The sequence below is a fragment of the Pipistrellus hanaki genome (assembly GCF_964339955.1).
Source record: "Pipistrellus hanaki genome assembly, chromosome: 2".
Classification (NCBI taxonomy): domain Eukaryota; kingdom Metazoa; phylum Chordata; class Mammalia; order Chiroptera; family Vespertilionidae; genus Pipistrellus; species Pipistrellus hanaki.
In genome coordinates this window covers 55,716,662-55,733,009 of record NC_140504.1, presented here as the reverse complement: position 1 = coordinate 55,733,009, position 16,348 = coordinate 55,716,662, and the positions used below count along the sequence as shown (strand labels likewise).

The 16,348-nt window shown below is 40.3% G+C and overlaps 2 protein-coding genes across 3 annotated transcripts in view; one reads left to right on the top strand and one right to left on the bottom strand.

The window, feature by feature from the left end:
* The window catches only part of TMEM39A (transmembrane protein 39A), a 35,134-nt gene extending 22,658 nt beyond the window's left edge, over positions 1-12,476 (bottom strand). The window contains exons 1-3 of one of the 2 annotated variants that reach the window (XM_084871669.1): positions 12,136-12,476; positions 10,587-10,729; positions 1,786-2,008 (exon numbers count right to left, since the gene is read on the bottom strand). In XM_084871669.1, the coding sequence (XP_084727795.1) occupies positions 1,786-2,008; positions 10,587-10,699 (336 nt within the window). In that variant the 5' untranslated portion in view covers positions 10,700-10,729; positions 12,136-12,476. Of the gene's footprint in view, positions 1-1,785; positions 2,009-10,586; positions 10,774-12,135 lie in introns of both variants that reach the window. The other variant, XM_084871668.1, reaches the window with a different exon arrangement.
* ADPRH (ADP-ribosylarginine hydrolase) overlaps positions 1-16,348 on the top strand; it is a 433,494-nt gene that overhangs the window by 221,686 nt on the left and 195,460 nt on the right. The gene's annotated exons all lie outside the window — the stretch shown is intronic.

The following is a 16,348-nucleotide window of genomic DNA, read 5'->3' as shown; positions in this document are numbered from 1 at the left end:
TCTCATCACGGATATTTCTATCTATCTCTCCCTTTCCTTTCTTATCTCTGAAATCAATTTTTACAAAATGAAAAAAAAAAAAAAGGCATTCAATTTGGCACTAAATCATTACAATTCTTGAGTAAAGAAACTAAAATTCTCGCCTCCGCCTGTTTGGCTCAGTGAACAGTGTCAGCTTGGGGACTGAAGGGTCCTGGGTTCGATTCTGGTCAAGGGCACACGCCTGGGTTGTGGGCTTGATCCTCAGTAGGGGGTGTGAAGGAGGCAGTCAATCAATGATTCTCTCTTATCATTAATGTTTTCTATCTCTCTCCCTCTCTCTTCCTCTCTGAAATCAATAAAAATATATATTTTTAAAAACTGAAATTCTCTTCACCGAATATTAAGCAGATAGTCACTATGAAAAGAAAATTCTTTTTTTTAAAAATATATTTTTATTGATTTTTTTTTTTTTACAGAGAGGAAGGGAAAGGGATGGAGAGTTAGAAACATCGATGAGAGAGAAACAGATCAGCTGCCTCCTACACACTCCCCACCAGATATGTACCCGCAATCAAGATACATGCCCTTGACCGGAATCAAACCTGGAACCCTTGAGTTGGAAGACCGACGCTCTATCCACTGAGCCAAACCGGTTAGGGCAAGAAAATTCTTAATGGTTAATTCCAGGAACAACCAATTGATATAAACATTTAAAAGAAAAATGTTTATTCCCTTCCCATGCTATCTTGAAGATTTTCATCTGCATTTACTTCCTTTCTATGCTCACTGGGCCAGGGAAGTTTTCGAATCATTTGTGAATCACAGACACATACATAAACTACACAGGACAATAGTTTTCTTTCTCCTAGAGCGCATCTCTATTGCCCATTAAAAACTGCCAGTACCAACTACTTACTTGACTAGCCTTATCATTACTTTATATATCCTTCTATGGAGAGCATTCTCTGCATCAAGATTATCACACCACTCCTAAATAACTGCAAAGAAGATAGAAGAAACCTAGAAAATATTGTCATGTACTTTAGCAGAAACAGATCGCTATTCTCTCAGTTTTATTTCTGTAACAGAACCCAATTTCATTCAGGATAACAATGAATTCAGTAAAAGGACTACATTTTTCAGACTCCCTTGCAGGACACATGTGAAAATGATATAACTACCTAACCCTGGACCATAAGAAACTCTCCTTCATAGTTCCCTTTCCTCTTTTTCCTCTCTGGCTGACAGGGATGGACCGCAGCCACCCTGAAAGCCACTCATTGAAAGACATTTGTCAGCATCAGCCTGGGTCTCTGACTGACCATATATGGAAAGTGTGCTATTCCTGCCAACTAGGCCAACTGCCTCAGACTGTTATGTGTTTGGAGAATTATACAAATTTTGGGCTTATTTGTTATAGAAGCGTCCATTATCCTAGCATAGTCATTAAAAGGGTAGAGTTGTTAGAATTTAAACATATTGACACTTTAAATTTCCAACAAATATAACATGATATAGAAAGCTAAATATAAAAACCTTCTCATGGCATTATTTTAATAAATTATTTTAATGGTTTCTGAATTTTCACTTATATTTTTATCTCCTCCAGTCATAGACCAAAGCCAGATATTTTATATTTCAAACAATTTTATGACATTATATTTCTGAAAGTAATCTTGGTTTAGCAGGGGGAAAAAATTATTAGAAGAAAAATTATTAAGAAAAATAATTTCTACACATAGATTTTCCAACTAGTTTCTTGGCTAAGTAACATGAAGAATGTAAAGGCCGATTAAGACTTACCAATGAAGTACAAGAAGCAGGATGATTGTAAGGATACCACCACACTGTTTTATAGATGTTGATGTACTGAATAAACAGTGCAACCAGCAGGTAAATGAAAAAGAGAAATTCAAAGAGCAGACTCCCATCCACAGGCAAGTCAGGAATTTGGCAATGACGAACAGGACCTGGGGTGATTAGGGCTGTGATAGGTGGGACCGGAAGGCCAATAGCACTACCATTCCTGAAAGAGAAAACTAGGGTTAACTCAAATAGTGATTACCCTGCAGTGTCATAGAGCATAAAGGGCTCCTGCTTCCTTCTCCACCTACCCTTTAACCTTTAGCTTTCCCCCAAATTCTACCCGAGGATCTTTGGCTTCTCCCTTCATGGATACCCTCTCAGTGATCCAATATGAGGCCATGGTTTCCATTATCCTCTAGATGCTGAAAACAAAAATTTTTCTCCATTGAGCTCACTGCTGAGTTTCAGACCCATGTTATCAAGCTGTCTACTGAACATCTCTGTATTCCTCCTCCTGTGGTCCTGGCTCTAGTTCATGTCCCATCCAGTTAGCTGCCTGAATCAGAAACCTGGCAGTCATATTAAAGCTTTCCTTCTGCCTCATTCAATCACTCTCTAAATCGTATGTACTCCACTTTATAAAACTTCTCCAAACTGTATCCTCCTCTCTAAACGCCCTTAGTTCAAGCAATTACTATTTTTGTACCTAAACTAATGCAGTAATCCCCATAAATTCAACTCCACTTTCACCAAATTCTCCAACCTTCCTTCAGAGATCTTTCTAAAGTGGAAGTCTGATCTTTCTAAAATGTTACTCTCTTGAATGAATGCCTCTCCACTACCAATAGGATAATATTGAAAAATTTTACTATGTCCTATGAGGTCCTCTGCTTAACATACTAGCTTTATCTCCTTACCCCCTCACATACACATTTACTGACAAAATCCTTCACAACTTTTTAAATGATCAAGTATATCTCTTATGAAACTTACTCTGATTTACTCAAACAAAACTAATTCATCTCTCCTCTGTGCCACCATTACACCTAAACTATGCCTTTATGCTGGGAAAAATGTAAGGCAGCAGGAAAAGAAGACCATATGTGAGATGGACTGACTGCATAAAAGAAGCCTTAGGCACAGGGCATTGTTGAGTACAGGACTCTGTGGTCATCACTAATTCATAGGCTCTCCAGTAGTTGGAGCTGACTCACTGGCACATAAAATATGTCTTTAATATTGTACTGTTCATACTATTATATATAATTTTTATATATATCTACTAGAGACCTGGTGCATAAAAATTCACACTTGAGGGGGGTGTCTCTCAGCCCAGCCTGCCCCCTCTCATAGTCTGGGAGCCTTTAGGGGTGGGAGGCAACCCAGCAATCAAAGGAAGGCGACGTTCCCATCACATTTCTGTTGCTGCCACTACCAGCAGCGCAAGCCTTGGCCGGCCCTGGTTACCTAAGCCTTGGGCAGCCCTGGGCAGGTGGGGGGCTGAGGGAACTGGGGGACCCTGGAGGCAGGCACGGCCGGACCCACCTAGGGGGCAGGCCCAGTTGTGCAACATGCCTGCTGCCCCAGCGAGGCTGTTGGGACTGGGGACCGCCATCTTGTGGCTGTGGGCACTGCCATCTTTGTGGGTGTGGCAATCAATGAGCATATTCCCTCCTTATTGACTATGGGTGCCACCATATTTGAGGGTGAGACAGCAATTAGCATATTCCCTACTTATTGGCTGTGGGCGTTGCCATCTTTGCAATAGCATGAGGGTCAATTAGCATATTCCCTCTTTATTAGATAGGATATCTTGTCTATCAGACCATAAACTTTCCTACTTTACTACAAATATATACCTTTAGGTTGAAAAGACAGCAGACCAATATAGTCATTAAAAAAATAGGGATCTCCTAAAACACTAGTTAAGATATACAGGCTTTGCAGAAACTGGTTTGGCTCAGTGGTAAAGAGTCAGTCTGCGGACTGAAAGGTCCTAGGTTCGATTCCAGTCAGGGGCATGTACATTGGTTGCAGGCACATCCCCGGTAGGGGGTGTGCAAGAGGCAGCTGGTCGATGTTTCTCTCTCATCAACGTTTCTAGCTCTCTATCTCTCTCCCTTCCTCTCTGTAAAAAATCAATAAAATATATTAAAAAAAAAAAAAAAAAAAAAAAGATACACAGGCTTTAATCCTCTCCTTGTTATCCCTCTACCAAGGTGTTTTATTTGTGAAAAATAGCTGGGCTATCAAGAATGATAACATTTCCCTTTATATGTACACATGGGAGTAGTTACAGAGATCTAAAAGTCTACTATTGTTTGAATAACATGAAAAAGAGGGTTGGTTTTTATTTTCAAAGAAGATTCTAGAGAAGGAACAATATTAGCATTATCATTCTACTCTTAAAGTTCCAAATATAGAATTCTGGCATTAGTATATGACATTCACAGTACTTTATGTGACTCCTGGAATATAAACTCTGGTCACTCTGAACAGTTAAGAATAATATGGCAGAAATGCAGAGGAGATAGAAGGTAAGAATAGGAATGGGGGAGGGAAGGATCAGAAAAAATTATGGAAATTTCTTCCTCTCATTGCCAGTGTATATTCTAATAGAACAAGCTTATCAAGGAGTAGGTTGTGACCTACTCGAAGGTTTCTTAACCTTACCTGTTCAATCATAAACCAGTCATCAACACCACAGCCTCATGATCTTTCTAAGAGATGGGCCACAGCATTTCCCAACTCCAGGAGATCTCATTCACACAGAACACAACATGAAAAGTGCCCTCTGGAGATGTACAAGTTGGTCAACTTGAATGGAGGGGATTAATGCCAACAGCCAATCCATTCTCTCATTCAGGTTAATCATAAGATATGGAAATAAATTCTGAGCAGAAATTGTAAGGTTAGAGGCCTCTACTCTAAAAAAAAATAAAAATTCAAATTCCTCTTCAGTCAAAACTAGGTGAAAGGGGAAAGCATGCTGAATGAACTATTTGTTATAATTTAAAGGTATAGATTTTTTTCTAAGTAAAGACTAATCTGCTTCTGTGGTTAACAATGTCAACAAAATGCTGGGCCTCAAGAAAGATATTCCAAATGAAGTTCAAAAGATCTACACCTGTGGTATTTTATACCCCTTGGCTACTATAATTCAAACCAGAAGACAGAGAGACAAAAGTCAAATAAAGTGACCCAGAGCATCAGAGGGAAAGAGGAAATAAGGAATAAGTTGAAAGCTTGAGAAGACATATGAGCAAAGTTCTTAACTGGCCCCACCAAAGCTAAAAGCTAACATAAACAGACTTGGTCAATATATCTCAGAAAATTAGTTACACAACACCAATAATGAACTCACAGAAAGAGAAACTAAAAAAGAAGCCGATCCCATTTACCATTGCATAAAAAAAAAAAAAAAAAAAATTAAGATATCTAGAAATAAACTTAAATAAGGAGGTAAAAGACTTGTACTCGGAAATCTACAAGATGCTGAAAAAAGAGATAGAGGAAGACATAAACAAATGGAAGAATATACGGTGTTCATGGATTCGTAAAATCAACATCATTAAAACGTTCGTACTACACAAAACAATCTATAGATTCAATTACAATTCCCATTAAAATATCAATGGTATATTTCACAGACCTAGAACAAACTCTCTAAAAGTTCATATGAAATAAAAAAAAGACCCCAAATAGCTGCAGCAATCCTGAGAAAGAAGAACAATGTTGGAGGGATCACAATACCAGATATCAAGCTATATTACAAAGCCATTATTCTCAAAACTGCCTGGTAGTGGCACAAGAACAGACATATAGATCAATGAAACAGAACAGAGAACCCAGATATCAACCCAAACCACTATGCTCAATTAGTATTTGACAAAGAAGGCAAGAAAATACAATGGAGTCAAGATAGTCTCTTCAATAAATGGTGTTAGGAAAATTGGACAGATACATGCAAAAAAATGAAACTAGACCACCAACTTACAGCATACAACACAAAAATAAACTCAAAATGGATAAAGGACTTAAACATAAGATGGAAAACCATAGAAATCTTAGAAGAATCCATAGGCAGCAAAATATCAGACATATGTCATAGCAATATCTTTCCCAATACAGCTCCTATGACAGTGGAAACTAAGGAGAAAATAAACAAATGGGACTACATCAAAATAAAAAGCTTCTGCACAGCAAAAGAAACTATCAACAAAACAAGAAAGCCCATTGCATAGGAGAATATATTTACTAATGTTATCTCCGACAAGGGTTTAATCTCCAAAATTTACAGAAAACTCCAAACATAACAAAAAGAAAATAAACATTACAATAAAAAAATGGGCAAAGGACATAAATAGACTTTTCAAAAGAGGACATACAGAAGGCAAAGAGGCATATGAAAACATGCTCAAAGTCACTAATCATTCAAGAGATACAATGAGGTACCATCTTACAACTGTCAGAATGGTTGTCATCAACAAACAACAAGTGAGGATGTGGAGAAAAAGGAACCCTTTGTGAAGACTGGTGCAGCCACTGTGGAAAACAGTATGGCGTTTCCTCAAAAAATTAAAAATGGAACTTCCATTGGACCCAGTAATCCCACTTCTAGGAATATATCCCAAGAAATCAGAAACACCAATCAGAAAGGATATATGCACCCTTATGTGCATAGCAGCACAATTTACAATAGATAAGATTTAGAAACAGCCTAAGTGGGTTAGAAAACTATACATCTACATAATAGACTATGCTGCTATAAAAAAGGAACTCTCACAGAGTGGCTCACTGTGCCAAAGTATTTGCAACAGCATGGATGGACCTGGAGAGCATTATGCTAAATGAAATAAGCCAGTTGGAGAAAGATAAATATCACATGATCTCACTAATTTGTGGAATATAATGAACAATATAAACTGATGAACAAAAACAGTTCCCTATGGCATAAAAGTTTCACTAAATAATAAGAGTGGCTCACTGTGCCAAAGTATTTGCAACAGCATGGATGGACCTGGAGAGCATTATGCTAAATGAAATAAGCCAGTTGGAGAAAGATAAATATCACATGATCTCACTAATTTGTGGAATATAATGAACAATATAAACTGATGAACAAAAATAGATCCAGTGTCCTAGAAGCATCAAACAGACCGCCTAACCTAAGAGGGAATGTTGGAGAGGGGGGTGGTGCCATAACAAATCAACCAAAGGACTTGCATGCATATAAGCATAGGACACAGACTGCAGGGGGATGAGGGCATGTGCTGTGGGATGGGAGTGGCCAGGGAGGGTCAATGGGGGGAAAAGGAGACATATCTAATACTTTTAACAATAAAGAATTGGGGGCAGGGAGAAGGAAAGAAAGAAAATTAATTACAGATTTTTATTTTTTTTAAGTATTCTTAGGGCAGCAAGACATGGCTTAAGAAAAAAAAAAAAAAAAGGACTTATTCCTCTAACAGGATATGAAAATATATTAAAGCAAGAGATACAAATGTTTGAGACACAATGTGGAATAGTTCTCCCACATTTTCCGCTAATCAGCTGTGGTTTTTGAGAAAGTAACTATATCCCTGAGCCTATAATACAAGGGTTGTAATAGATTCTCTTTAAAGAACTCTTCTCAATGTTAACACTGAGTATTATCCTTTAAACTGTGTTGCAGGTCCCCAAGGCCAAGCCCAGGTTTGATGATTTGCTAGGAGGATTCATGGGACTCGGCATATAGTTGTGCTCACAGCTAAGATTTATTACAACAAAGGGAACAAATCAAAATCAGCAGAGGAAAGGTAAATGGGGCAAAGTCTGGAGAAAACCAAGTGCACATTTCCAAGAATCCTTTCTCAGTGGAGTCATACAGGACACACACAACTCTCAGTAAATATTTGCGACAATATGTGTTAAGTGATATCTATAAGGAAGAGTTATTACAGACTCAGGACCCAAAGTTTTTACTGAAGGCTGGCCATAGAGGTACTCTCTACCTAGCAGTACACTATTTCCAGAATCCCAAAAGGAAAGCAGGTGCTCAACATAGCCAACCTTAGAAATGCCTGCTTGCAAGGCTGGCGTCTGGAACTTGACTGGAAAACAGTTCCCTATGGCATAAAAGTTTCACTAAATAATAAGAGTGGCTCACTGTGCCTAAAGCATCTGTGCAAACAATGTGGTTTATGTTGAATACCTGCTTCATCCTTGCATATAAAGTTTGTATGCGAAAGAGTTAACATACCAGGTCTGAGACTGGCTTTTATGGAGCCAGCAAGCAAAAGAATTTACCTAAGCAAATGGAAAAAGCAAGGAGGCTTCAAAGGAATAAAGAAAAATAGGAAAGGATAGAGCAGTGATCTTTTGAACATGCTCAGGTGATATTAGTAACAAAGTACTTTCAAGGACAAAAGAAAGAAAAACTCACTCAGTCCTTCTCAAATAAGATTCTCCCTCAACTATAAGCTCTAGGAAACTCACTTTATATCCTCCTTCTTTAGGAGGCAATCATCTACGCAAGCATCCTAAGAACAAATCCCTGCTCTCCACAGGTGGAAAACAGGACAGGGAACTATAGACTTCGATCTGGATTGTGTCACCAAACTAGCTCTATGACATTCTCAGGTTTAACTTCACCGATCGGGCGCAATGCTCTCTTCTCCAGCTGACCAGTCTTGCAGAAGCAAAGCTATCACTCGAAATTATATCATACTTAAGCAATTATCTATTCCTCTCTTCAGTACTCTGCAGACACTCCAGAAGAGAGTTCTCCCCGTCTGGACCCTGTCTCTGCATACATCCTGCCCGAAACTATATTCTAGGCTGTCTACCACTGGTTTTTATCCCTATTTTTTATAACTCTACTCCCGGTCTTATATGATAAACTATTTTAGGCTGCTTCTTTCCCATCAAGAAACAAATATAGAGTACCTTCTCCCAAAATAACCTCTTTAGGTAAAAATGTCACAAAATAGTCGCTCAATAACAGTGACTTTGCAAATCATGAACAACTATAATTTTTCACTTTATTCTAATCTGTTGAAAAATGTTTTTCTCCCCACCACCCCAGTTAATTGCTGAAGAAATATATGTTAAAGGAGGAAAGCAAATGAAGAATGGTAGGTCAAGGCAATTATGATTGGAACTTTGAAAGCCAGGATAAAGGGCTACAAGGAAGGCAGAGAAAAGCAAACATGATCATAGCTGAAATCACCTAAGAGCAGAGGTAATTTCCAAATGTTCCCAGTTCTTCCCAGTACTCTACTTGCACACTTTTTAAGTACAAGCATAATCACGTGGGAATGTAGTTTTCAGTTCTTTTTTTAATAGCAGAACACTTCATTTTTTCTCCCTAAAAGGTATTTTACATGGTATCCAATACTTAAAATTCATTGAAGGAGTTAGTTTGATTAAGAGAGGGCTAAGAAACCTGAAGTCTAGATTGTTAGGCCTGCCAGCCTCTGTCTTCCCTCAAAGCACTTCCATAGCAACTCCTGAGACACTGAGGAGGCATTCCACGACACAATTTGAGAACATAATTATCTAGGGGAATCCTCAGAGCCCAAACAGAAGAACAAAGAACTGTTGGAATTAATACAGAGGCAGAGCTGCACTGGCCAGGTAGCTAGCTCAGTTGGTTAGAGCACTGACCCGACAAACCAAGCTTGTGAGTTTGATCCCCAGTCAGAGCATATACAAGAATCAATCAATGGGGGATAAATAAGTGAAACAACAAATTGATGTTTCTCTCTCCCTCCCTTAAAAAAAATAAAATAAAAATAAATTAAAGCCTGGTTGATATGGCTCAGTGGTTGAGCATAGACCTATGAACCAGGAGGTCAGGGCATATGCCCAGGTTACCTGCTTGATCCCCGAAGCGGGGGTAGGGGAGGTGTTTGCAAGAGGCAGACAATCAATGATTCTCTCTCACATCAGTGTTTCTTTCTCCTCTCTCTCTCTCCCTCTCTCTCCCTCTCCATTCCCTCCCTCCCAATCTCTCTCTAAAAATCAATGGAAAAAATATACTCTGGTGAGAATTTTAAAAAATCATGTTTTTTCTTCTCATACAACATAACACAAATCTTAAGATGTTTGAGTTACAGCTGACAGTTTATTAATTTCAAACAAATTTTTGAAGAAAATAATTTGTAGGACCTTTGGTGGAAGATGACTTACAATTTTAGAATCTTACATAAACTGTCAATTTTAATTTGCCCTCCAAAAAAAAATAAAAGCCTTGTATTTTAATTCATTCCTCCCTCCCTCCCTCCCTTTATTTATTTTTGTTAATCCTCACCCAAGGATATTTTTTCCACTGATTTTCAGAGAGAGTGGGAGGGAGGGGGGAGACAGAGAAACATCAATGTGAGAGATACACACTGATGGGTTGCCTCCCGCACACACCCTGACCAGGGCCAGGAATCAAGCCTGCAATTCAGGTACATGCCCTTGGCTGGAATCAAATCTAGGACCCTTCAGTCCATGGGCCAACATGCTAACCACTGAACAAAACTGGCTAGGGCTTCTCCCTTCCTTTAATAGCTAAAAAGGTGATGACTAGAATTTGGGTTATGAACCATAACTAAGAATTGGACTGCTTTCACTTTGTGGGCCCCATATCACAACTCTCCGCCTCCCAAGTATTCTGAAATACTGAGCTTTCAGTTGTCAAGGCAGGATTTCTATTTCAGGGTCAGGAAATTATCCTCATACACAAATACCTGAAGAGCATGATGACGTCTATGTGAGTCTTACAGATCACAGGATATTACAAATTACAAATAATCTTATTTCTTCTTTACCTGTTTCTCAGGCCTGTTCCATTGCCGCAGCCCCCACCAACCAAAGTCTGTAAAGAAGGTAAAGCGGAACGGCTCAGCTGCTGCCGACTAGGGCCCCTCCTTCCACCGGGCATGTCCGGAAACCAGTCTGCTTCCAGTGCCACCTGTAGTTGCAACCCAGGTTAATGGTTGTCAACCTGTTTCAACTCTGAACAATAACAAAACAAACAAAAATGACACACATTTAAATGTCAGTTTACTATTTTTGAAATTAAGCAATGTAAGAAAACAACCAGAAAACCTGAGTGAACAGGGCTTGTAAAACCAGATTTTCAAACAAATGCTCTCAGCATCTATTACCTACTTTATTCTAATAAAATGAATAGTCAAACTCTAATGGGTCAGATCAAAAGCATAAGTTCTGATCTAAGGTGTGTTCAGCACTGGGGAAGTCACAATTTGTGCTTTTTAAAAATATTTTTATTGATTTCAGAGGGGAAGGGAGAGAGAGATAGAGATAGAAACATCAATGATGAAAGAGAATCACTGATTGGCTGCCTTCTGCACAGGGATCAAGGCATGTGCCTTTGACTGGAATCTAACCCTGGACCCTGCAGTCCGGAGGCAGATGCAGATGCTCTATCCACTGAGCGAAACCAGCTGGAGCAGGGAAGTCACAATTTGTATTTTTTGCCAGTTAAGTATAGCACGTGAAAGATACTACAATCAGGTACAAATTTACAAGAAACACCTAATATAAACACTTCCAATTCAAATGTAATATTTCACAGTAAGGCACTTGAAATACAGGAGTATCAGCACTGTCCAAAATGTTACGTTTTGTTACCAAGCGGATCTGGTTCTGTGCTCAGATGTGTTACATATTATCTGACTTTAACTGAGGCGCTTCTTTATCAGAAAGGAAAAAAAAAAAAAAAAAAAAGTGTTCCCTGTCCTACAGAGGTTGTTCTCAGGACTGACAATGATGGATGTAAGTATGCCAGTCGACCCTTTTAACTCTGTAAAAGTAAAACTGTTCAAATGGTATCTCCATCCGTCAGAGTGAAAACATTGGAAGGAGTGCAAATGGATGCCCACTCCAGAAAAACGTATGTAACATTTCTTAGCAATTACTGATGAAGATCCTGACTGAAAAAGAAATTGTCCTCGTCAACCTGGCAAAATCACGGCTCTTCCAATGTGGACAGGAAAATCTGTTTACTACACGATACAACTTAAAAACTAAAGGAGGACACACCGTAAAACACACACACACACACACACACACACACACACACACAAATCCTCTGGCTTTCAAAACCCTGCTGTAGATTACACTATTCCTATAGCTTTATTCAAACCGCTGGATGTAAGGTAGGGACTGCTGGTCCTTGCTCAAAGGGGAAGGTGTGGTATGGACGAGGCCAGAGGATGCAGCGGGGGTAGGTGGATGGCGAGAGACTACCAACTCCGACAGACCTGCCCCCACAGAGGGGTCCCCGCCCCGCAACCCGGAGAGCCGAAACAGGCCTTGGACAGACGGACAGCACGGCAGTTCCGTTATACTCACGCATGGAGGAGGCCCGGCCGGTGGGGCGGGATCCCTGCAAGCTGGCAGCAGCTTTACCACGAGAGACCCCAAGCCAGAGAACTCCCTCCTGGCGTTGAGGCGCTTCAAACCGAGTGCCTGTCCGCAGGCCGTCCAGCCCGCGGAGTCGAAAAAAAAGGTGTCCAAGCTTCGAGCTGCCAGACCCAGACCGAGACCCAGACCCTGAGTCAGCGGCAGAGTCAGAGCCAGAGCTAACGCTACAAACAGAGCCAAGTGCCGTCAGCACTCTCCCGCAGCCTCCATTACCGCGGAGCTGAGCAGACGTGGCAGCGCACGGCGATGACGTCAGCTTCGCGACGGCCGGGCGCCCCCGCGGCGAGCTGCCTCCCGGAACTACTCCGGCGGCCCCGAGAGCGGCCCCGAGCCCCGCCTCCTGCGCCTGCGCAGTGGGACGCGCCTGCTCCGCTGGACTCTTGGTCACGCCCTCCCCTCCGGCGCTGGCGGATGTCCTCCTGGTTGCGCCTCAGGGACCCAGACCCTAAGGGTTTTTCTTGGAATCTCGTGGACTCCAAGTAACAGCTCTGCAAGTTGGCGCTCCCATTTTTACGGATGAGGGAGGTTGGGAGACGTCACCAAGGTCACGTCTCTGCTGGGCAAAGGAGTCTGAGTCGCACAGTCTTGCTTTAGCATTCACTTGTGCTCTTATTGTCAAGGACTAGAGCTCCCAGTTCAGCGGAAGAGACAGATTGTAACAATAAGTGTTACAATGCTACAAAAAATTACAATTTGTTAAAGTAAATGCAACATAAATATTCTGTCCAATTTCCGAGGATAGCATGTAGGCAGCATGCGTAATAAATTCCGTGGGAGGGGGGGTGTTGTTGAAGCATCCATCTTGTATGAAAACTGCTGTTTGAAATTTTAACGCTGCTATTTGGCTTCTGTAAAATTAACCTTCCCCAGACAAGGTTATCAGTGCTGGTGCCAGGCCAGGCCTCTGGTTGAGGTCTCTCAAGGCCCCAGTATATATGGGCTCTTTAAGAACATGCAAAAGGGGGCTGGAGACACTCCATATTTGGGATACAAAGAAGGTAAAATATAAATAGGGAGAATTCCTGCATGTTGGGGCCCAGAATTTAAGATACATTTTCCTCTGGACCTGCGAGTAATAAATGTAACTCTTAAGTATTGCTTTGTTGTTCTTTGGTTTTCTGTAACACTGTCTCCCCAGGAAAGCTTCACAGAGAGCTTGGGGTTTAAAACCAAGACTCCAAGAAGGGACAGGTGGTTGGTAGGAGAATGGCTTTCTCATAAAGGAATTGTCACAGAAGGTAAGGAGGTGGACAGCAGCACCATGAAATCAGAAACTGCCAGTAGTTTGGTATTAGAAGAAGAGTAAAAGTGTCTAACGGAGCACTTGTGTGAGATCTCTCACTCTAGAGATTTAAGAGCCTTAAGAGAAAAGTCTGTATTGGGTAATGATGAGTTAATCGTTATTGAGAGTTCTTTTTGACACTAGATACTAGATTAGTAGTTTTATATATTTCATTTAAATCTCAATGCTTTAATACTACCATTGTTCCTATTTTACAGAGGAATTTGAAATTAGAAGACATGAATATACAAAATGCAACACAGATACTTTCCATCATACTCACCTGTAGGTGTAAGGAGTTTTGCACATTTTTTTTTTAAATTGATTTCAGAGAGAAAGGGAAAGGGAGAGAGGGAGAGAAACATCAATGATGAGAGAGAATCATTGATCGGCTGCCACCTGCACACCCCTTACTGGGTATCGAGCCCGCAACCTGGGCATGTGCCCTTACCAGAATTGAACCTTGACCTCCTGATTCATAGATCAACGCTCAACCACTGAGGCAACAAATATTTTAATTGTTCTGTAAACTGTTTCCTAGCTTGATACATTGAAACTCCTTTGCCACTCATTTATTTAGTGACTATAATATACCAGACATAGTGTTAGTGGACAAGACAGATATGTCTCTGCCCTCCTGCAGCTTGTATTCTAATGAGGGAAACATTTAATAAGTAAAATAATTAGAGGCTGTGTTGTGAGGGAAACAAAGGAGTGAGGTAGACAATAAGGAGGGTGCTATTTTGAAGGGATATATCTGTCTCAAGCAATGACATTTCAGCATGTTGGGAAGGATCCAGAGATGCAAAGATGAGAGAGAAAAGCAATCTAGATAGAAAACAAAAGTTATGCAGAGATTCTAAGGTGGCTTAGAGCTTGCTATGTTTGAGAAACTTAACACAAAATTGTATTGCTAGAGCATGGTGAGCAAAGGGAAATGTGTTGTTAACAAATAATTTAACTTCCACAGCGAAAAGTCTTTTGTAAGAAAGGTTTATTAAAGAGCCAAAATTGCTGGCCCAAAAGAAAACTAGTCTTGGGTCATGAACTCCCTTGCCTAAAAATTTTGCAAATCATACATCAAGAAGGCAGTGGTGGGGATGGGGCAGGGAAATGGGGCAGCTATCTACATTAGCTATAGATAAAGAGGATGGAAAAAGGGGAAGCAGAGTTAGTTCTAGGATAAGCTCAACAGAATCTGCCAGGAAGAAGTGTCTGCTGCTGTGGATGAGCTGTAAACAGCAGACTGGAAAATTTATGTGTTAAGCGGATAATTGTGGCAAATTGATGCAGCCATTATAGAAAACAGTATCTAAGGTTCTCAAAATTGTAAAAATAGAACTACCTTATGACCCAGCAATTCCACTCCTGGCTAATTATCTGAAGAAATCTAAAACACTAATTCAAAAAGATGCACGCACCCCTATGTTCACTGGAGCATTATTTTTTAAAAATTGGGTTTATTAAGCATTCCGTTAATTGGGCAGCATCCCATTTAGCAATTAGAAGGGACCTCCCCTACAGCATTATTTACAATAGCCAAGATATGGAAGCAACCTAAATGGCTGGATAAAGAAGATATAGGTACATATATACTATGAAATATTACTCAGTCATAAAAATGAATGAACATCCATTTGTGACAACATGGATGGACCTAGAGGGTATTGTGCTAAGTGAATAAAGTCAGAGAAAGACAAATACTGTACCATATGATTTCACTTATATGTGGAATCTAAAGAACAACATAACATAGAAATAGACTCATAGATGTAGAGAATAAACTGATGGTTGACAGATGGAAAGGGGGTTAGTAGGCAGGGTGAAAAAGAAGAAGGCATTAAGAAGTACAAATTGTCTGGGGAAGATAAGAGATTCAACCGAAGGACTTGTATACATACATATAAGTACAACCAATGGACACAAAACTCTGGGGAGGGAGGGCATGTATGGGGGAGGGGGCAATGGTATATGTACACAGATAATAATTTAATAAAAAATAAAAATAAAAATAAAGAAGTACAAATTGGTAGTTACAAAATAATCACAGATATAGAGTAAAGCAGTTATTGTAATCACTATGTATAGTGCCTGGTGGGTACTGGATTTATGGGAAAATCACTTCATAAATTATATAAATGTCTAACCACTATACTGTATAGTTGAAACTATATACAATATAATGCCTAAGCAGCAGTTATAACAGAACGACCAGTCATGCTGACACACACTGACCACTAGGGGGCAGATGCTCAATGCAGGTGCTTCTCCCATCCCACAGGCCCCCATCACTGGTGGGGCCTTCTGGCCAACCTGCCAGTCCCTCCTCCCAGCCAGCAGGCTCTGATTGCCCAATCAGAGCTGGCCCTGGGGTTGGGATGGGGACCTGGGATGGGTGGTGGCAGATGTGGGTGGTGAGGGGAGGAAGAGGGCAGGAAGTGGGGAGGTGAGGAACCTGATTGGCCCTGATTGCCAAGTCTAGTATAAAATAATATTGAATGTAATTGGAGGGGGAAAAAAGTGAATAATCATGGAAATAGCCACCTGGAAATTAATCCTAAATTCCAACAGATATATAATATGAGCATCCTTGTCAGAGCTGGTCTACAGCTATTAACAGGCTAACGTTTCTCTTTCGCTCACTCTTCAGCCACTGTAATTGTAACTTAGAACATCTCAGGATTTTTTTTCTCTTGTTAGTGGCATGAAATTAATTTGAAGACCACTAGGAGTTTGAACATGGAGGATCTTTTAAACCATAGTGTTTGCATTTTAGTGGCTGGCATTGGACCTAGATTTTTCACAAGCTCTAGGCTTCTGGTACTTATTACACCTAGGAACCACTAGAGTGAAATACCT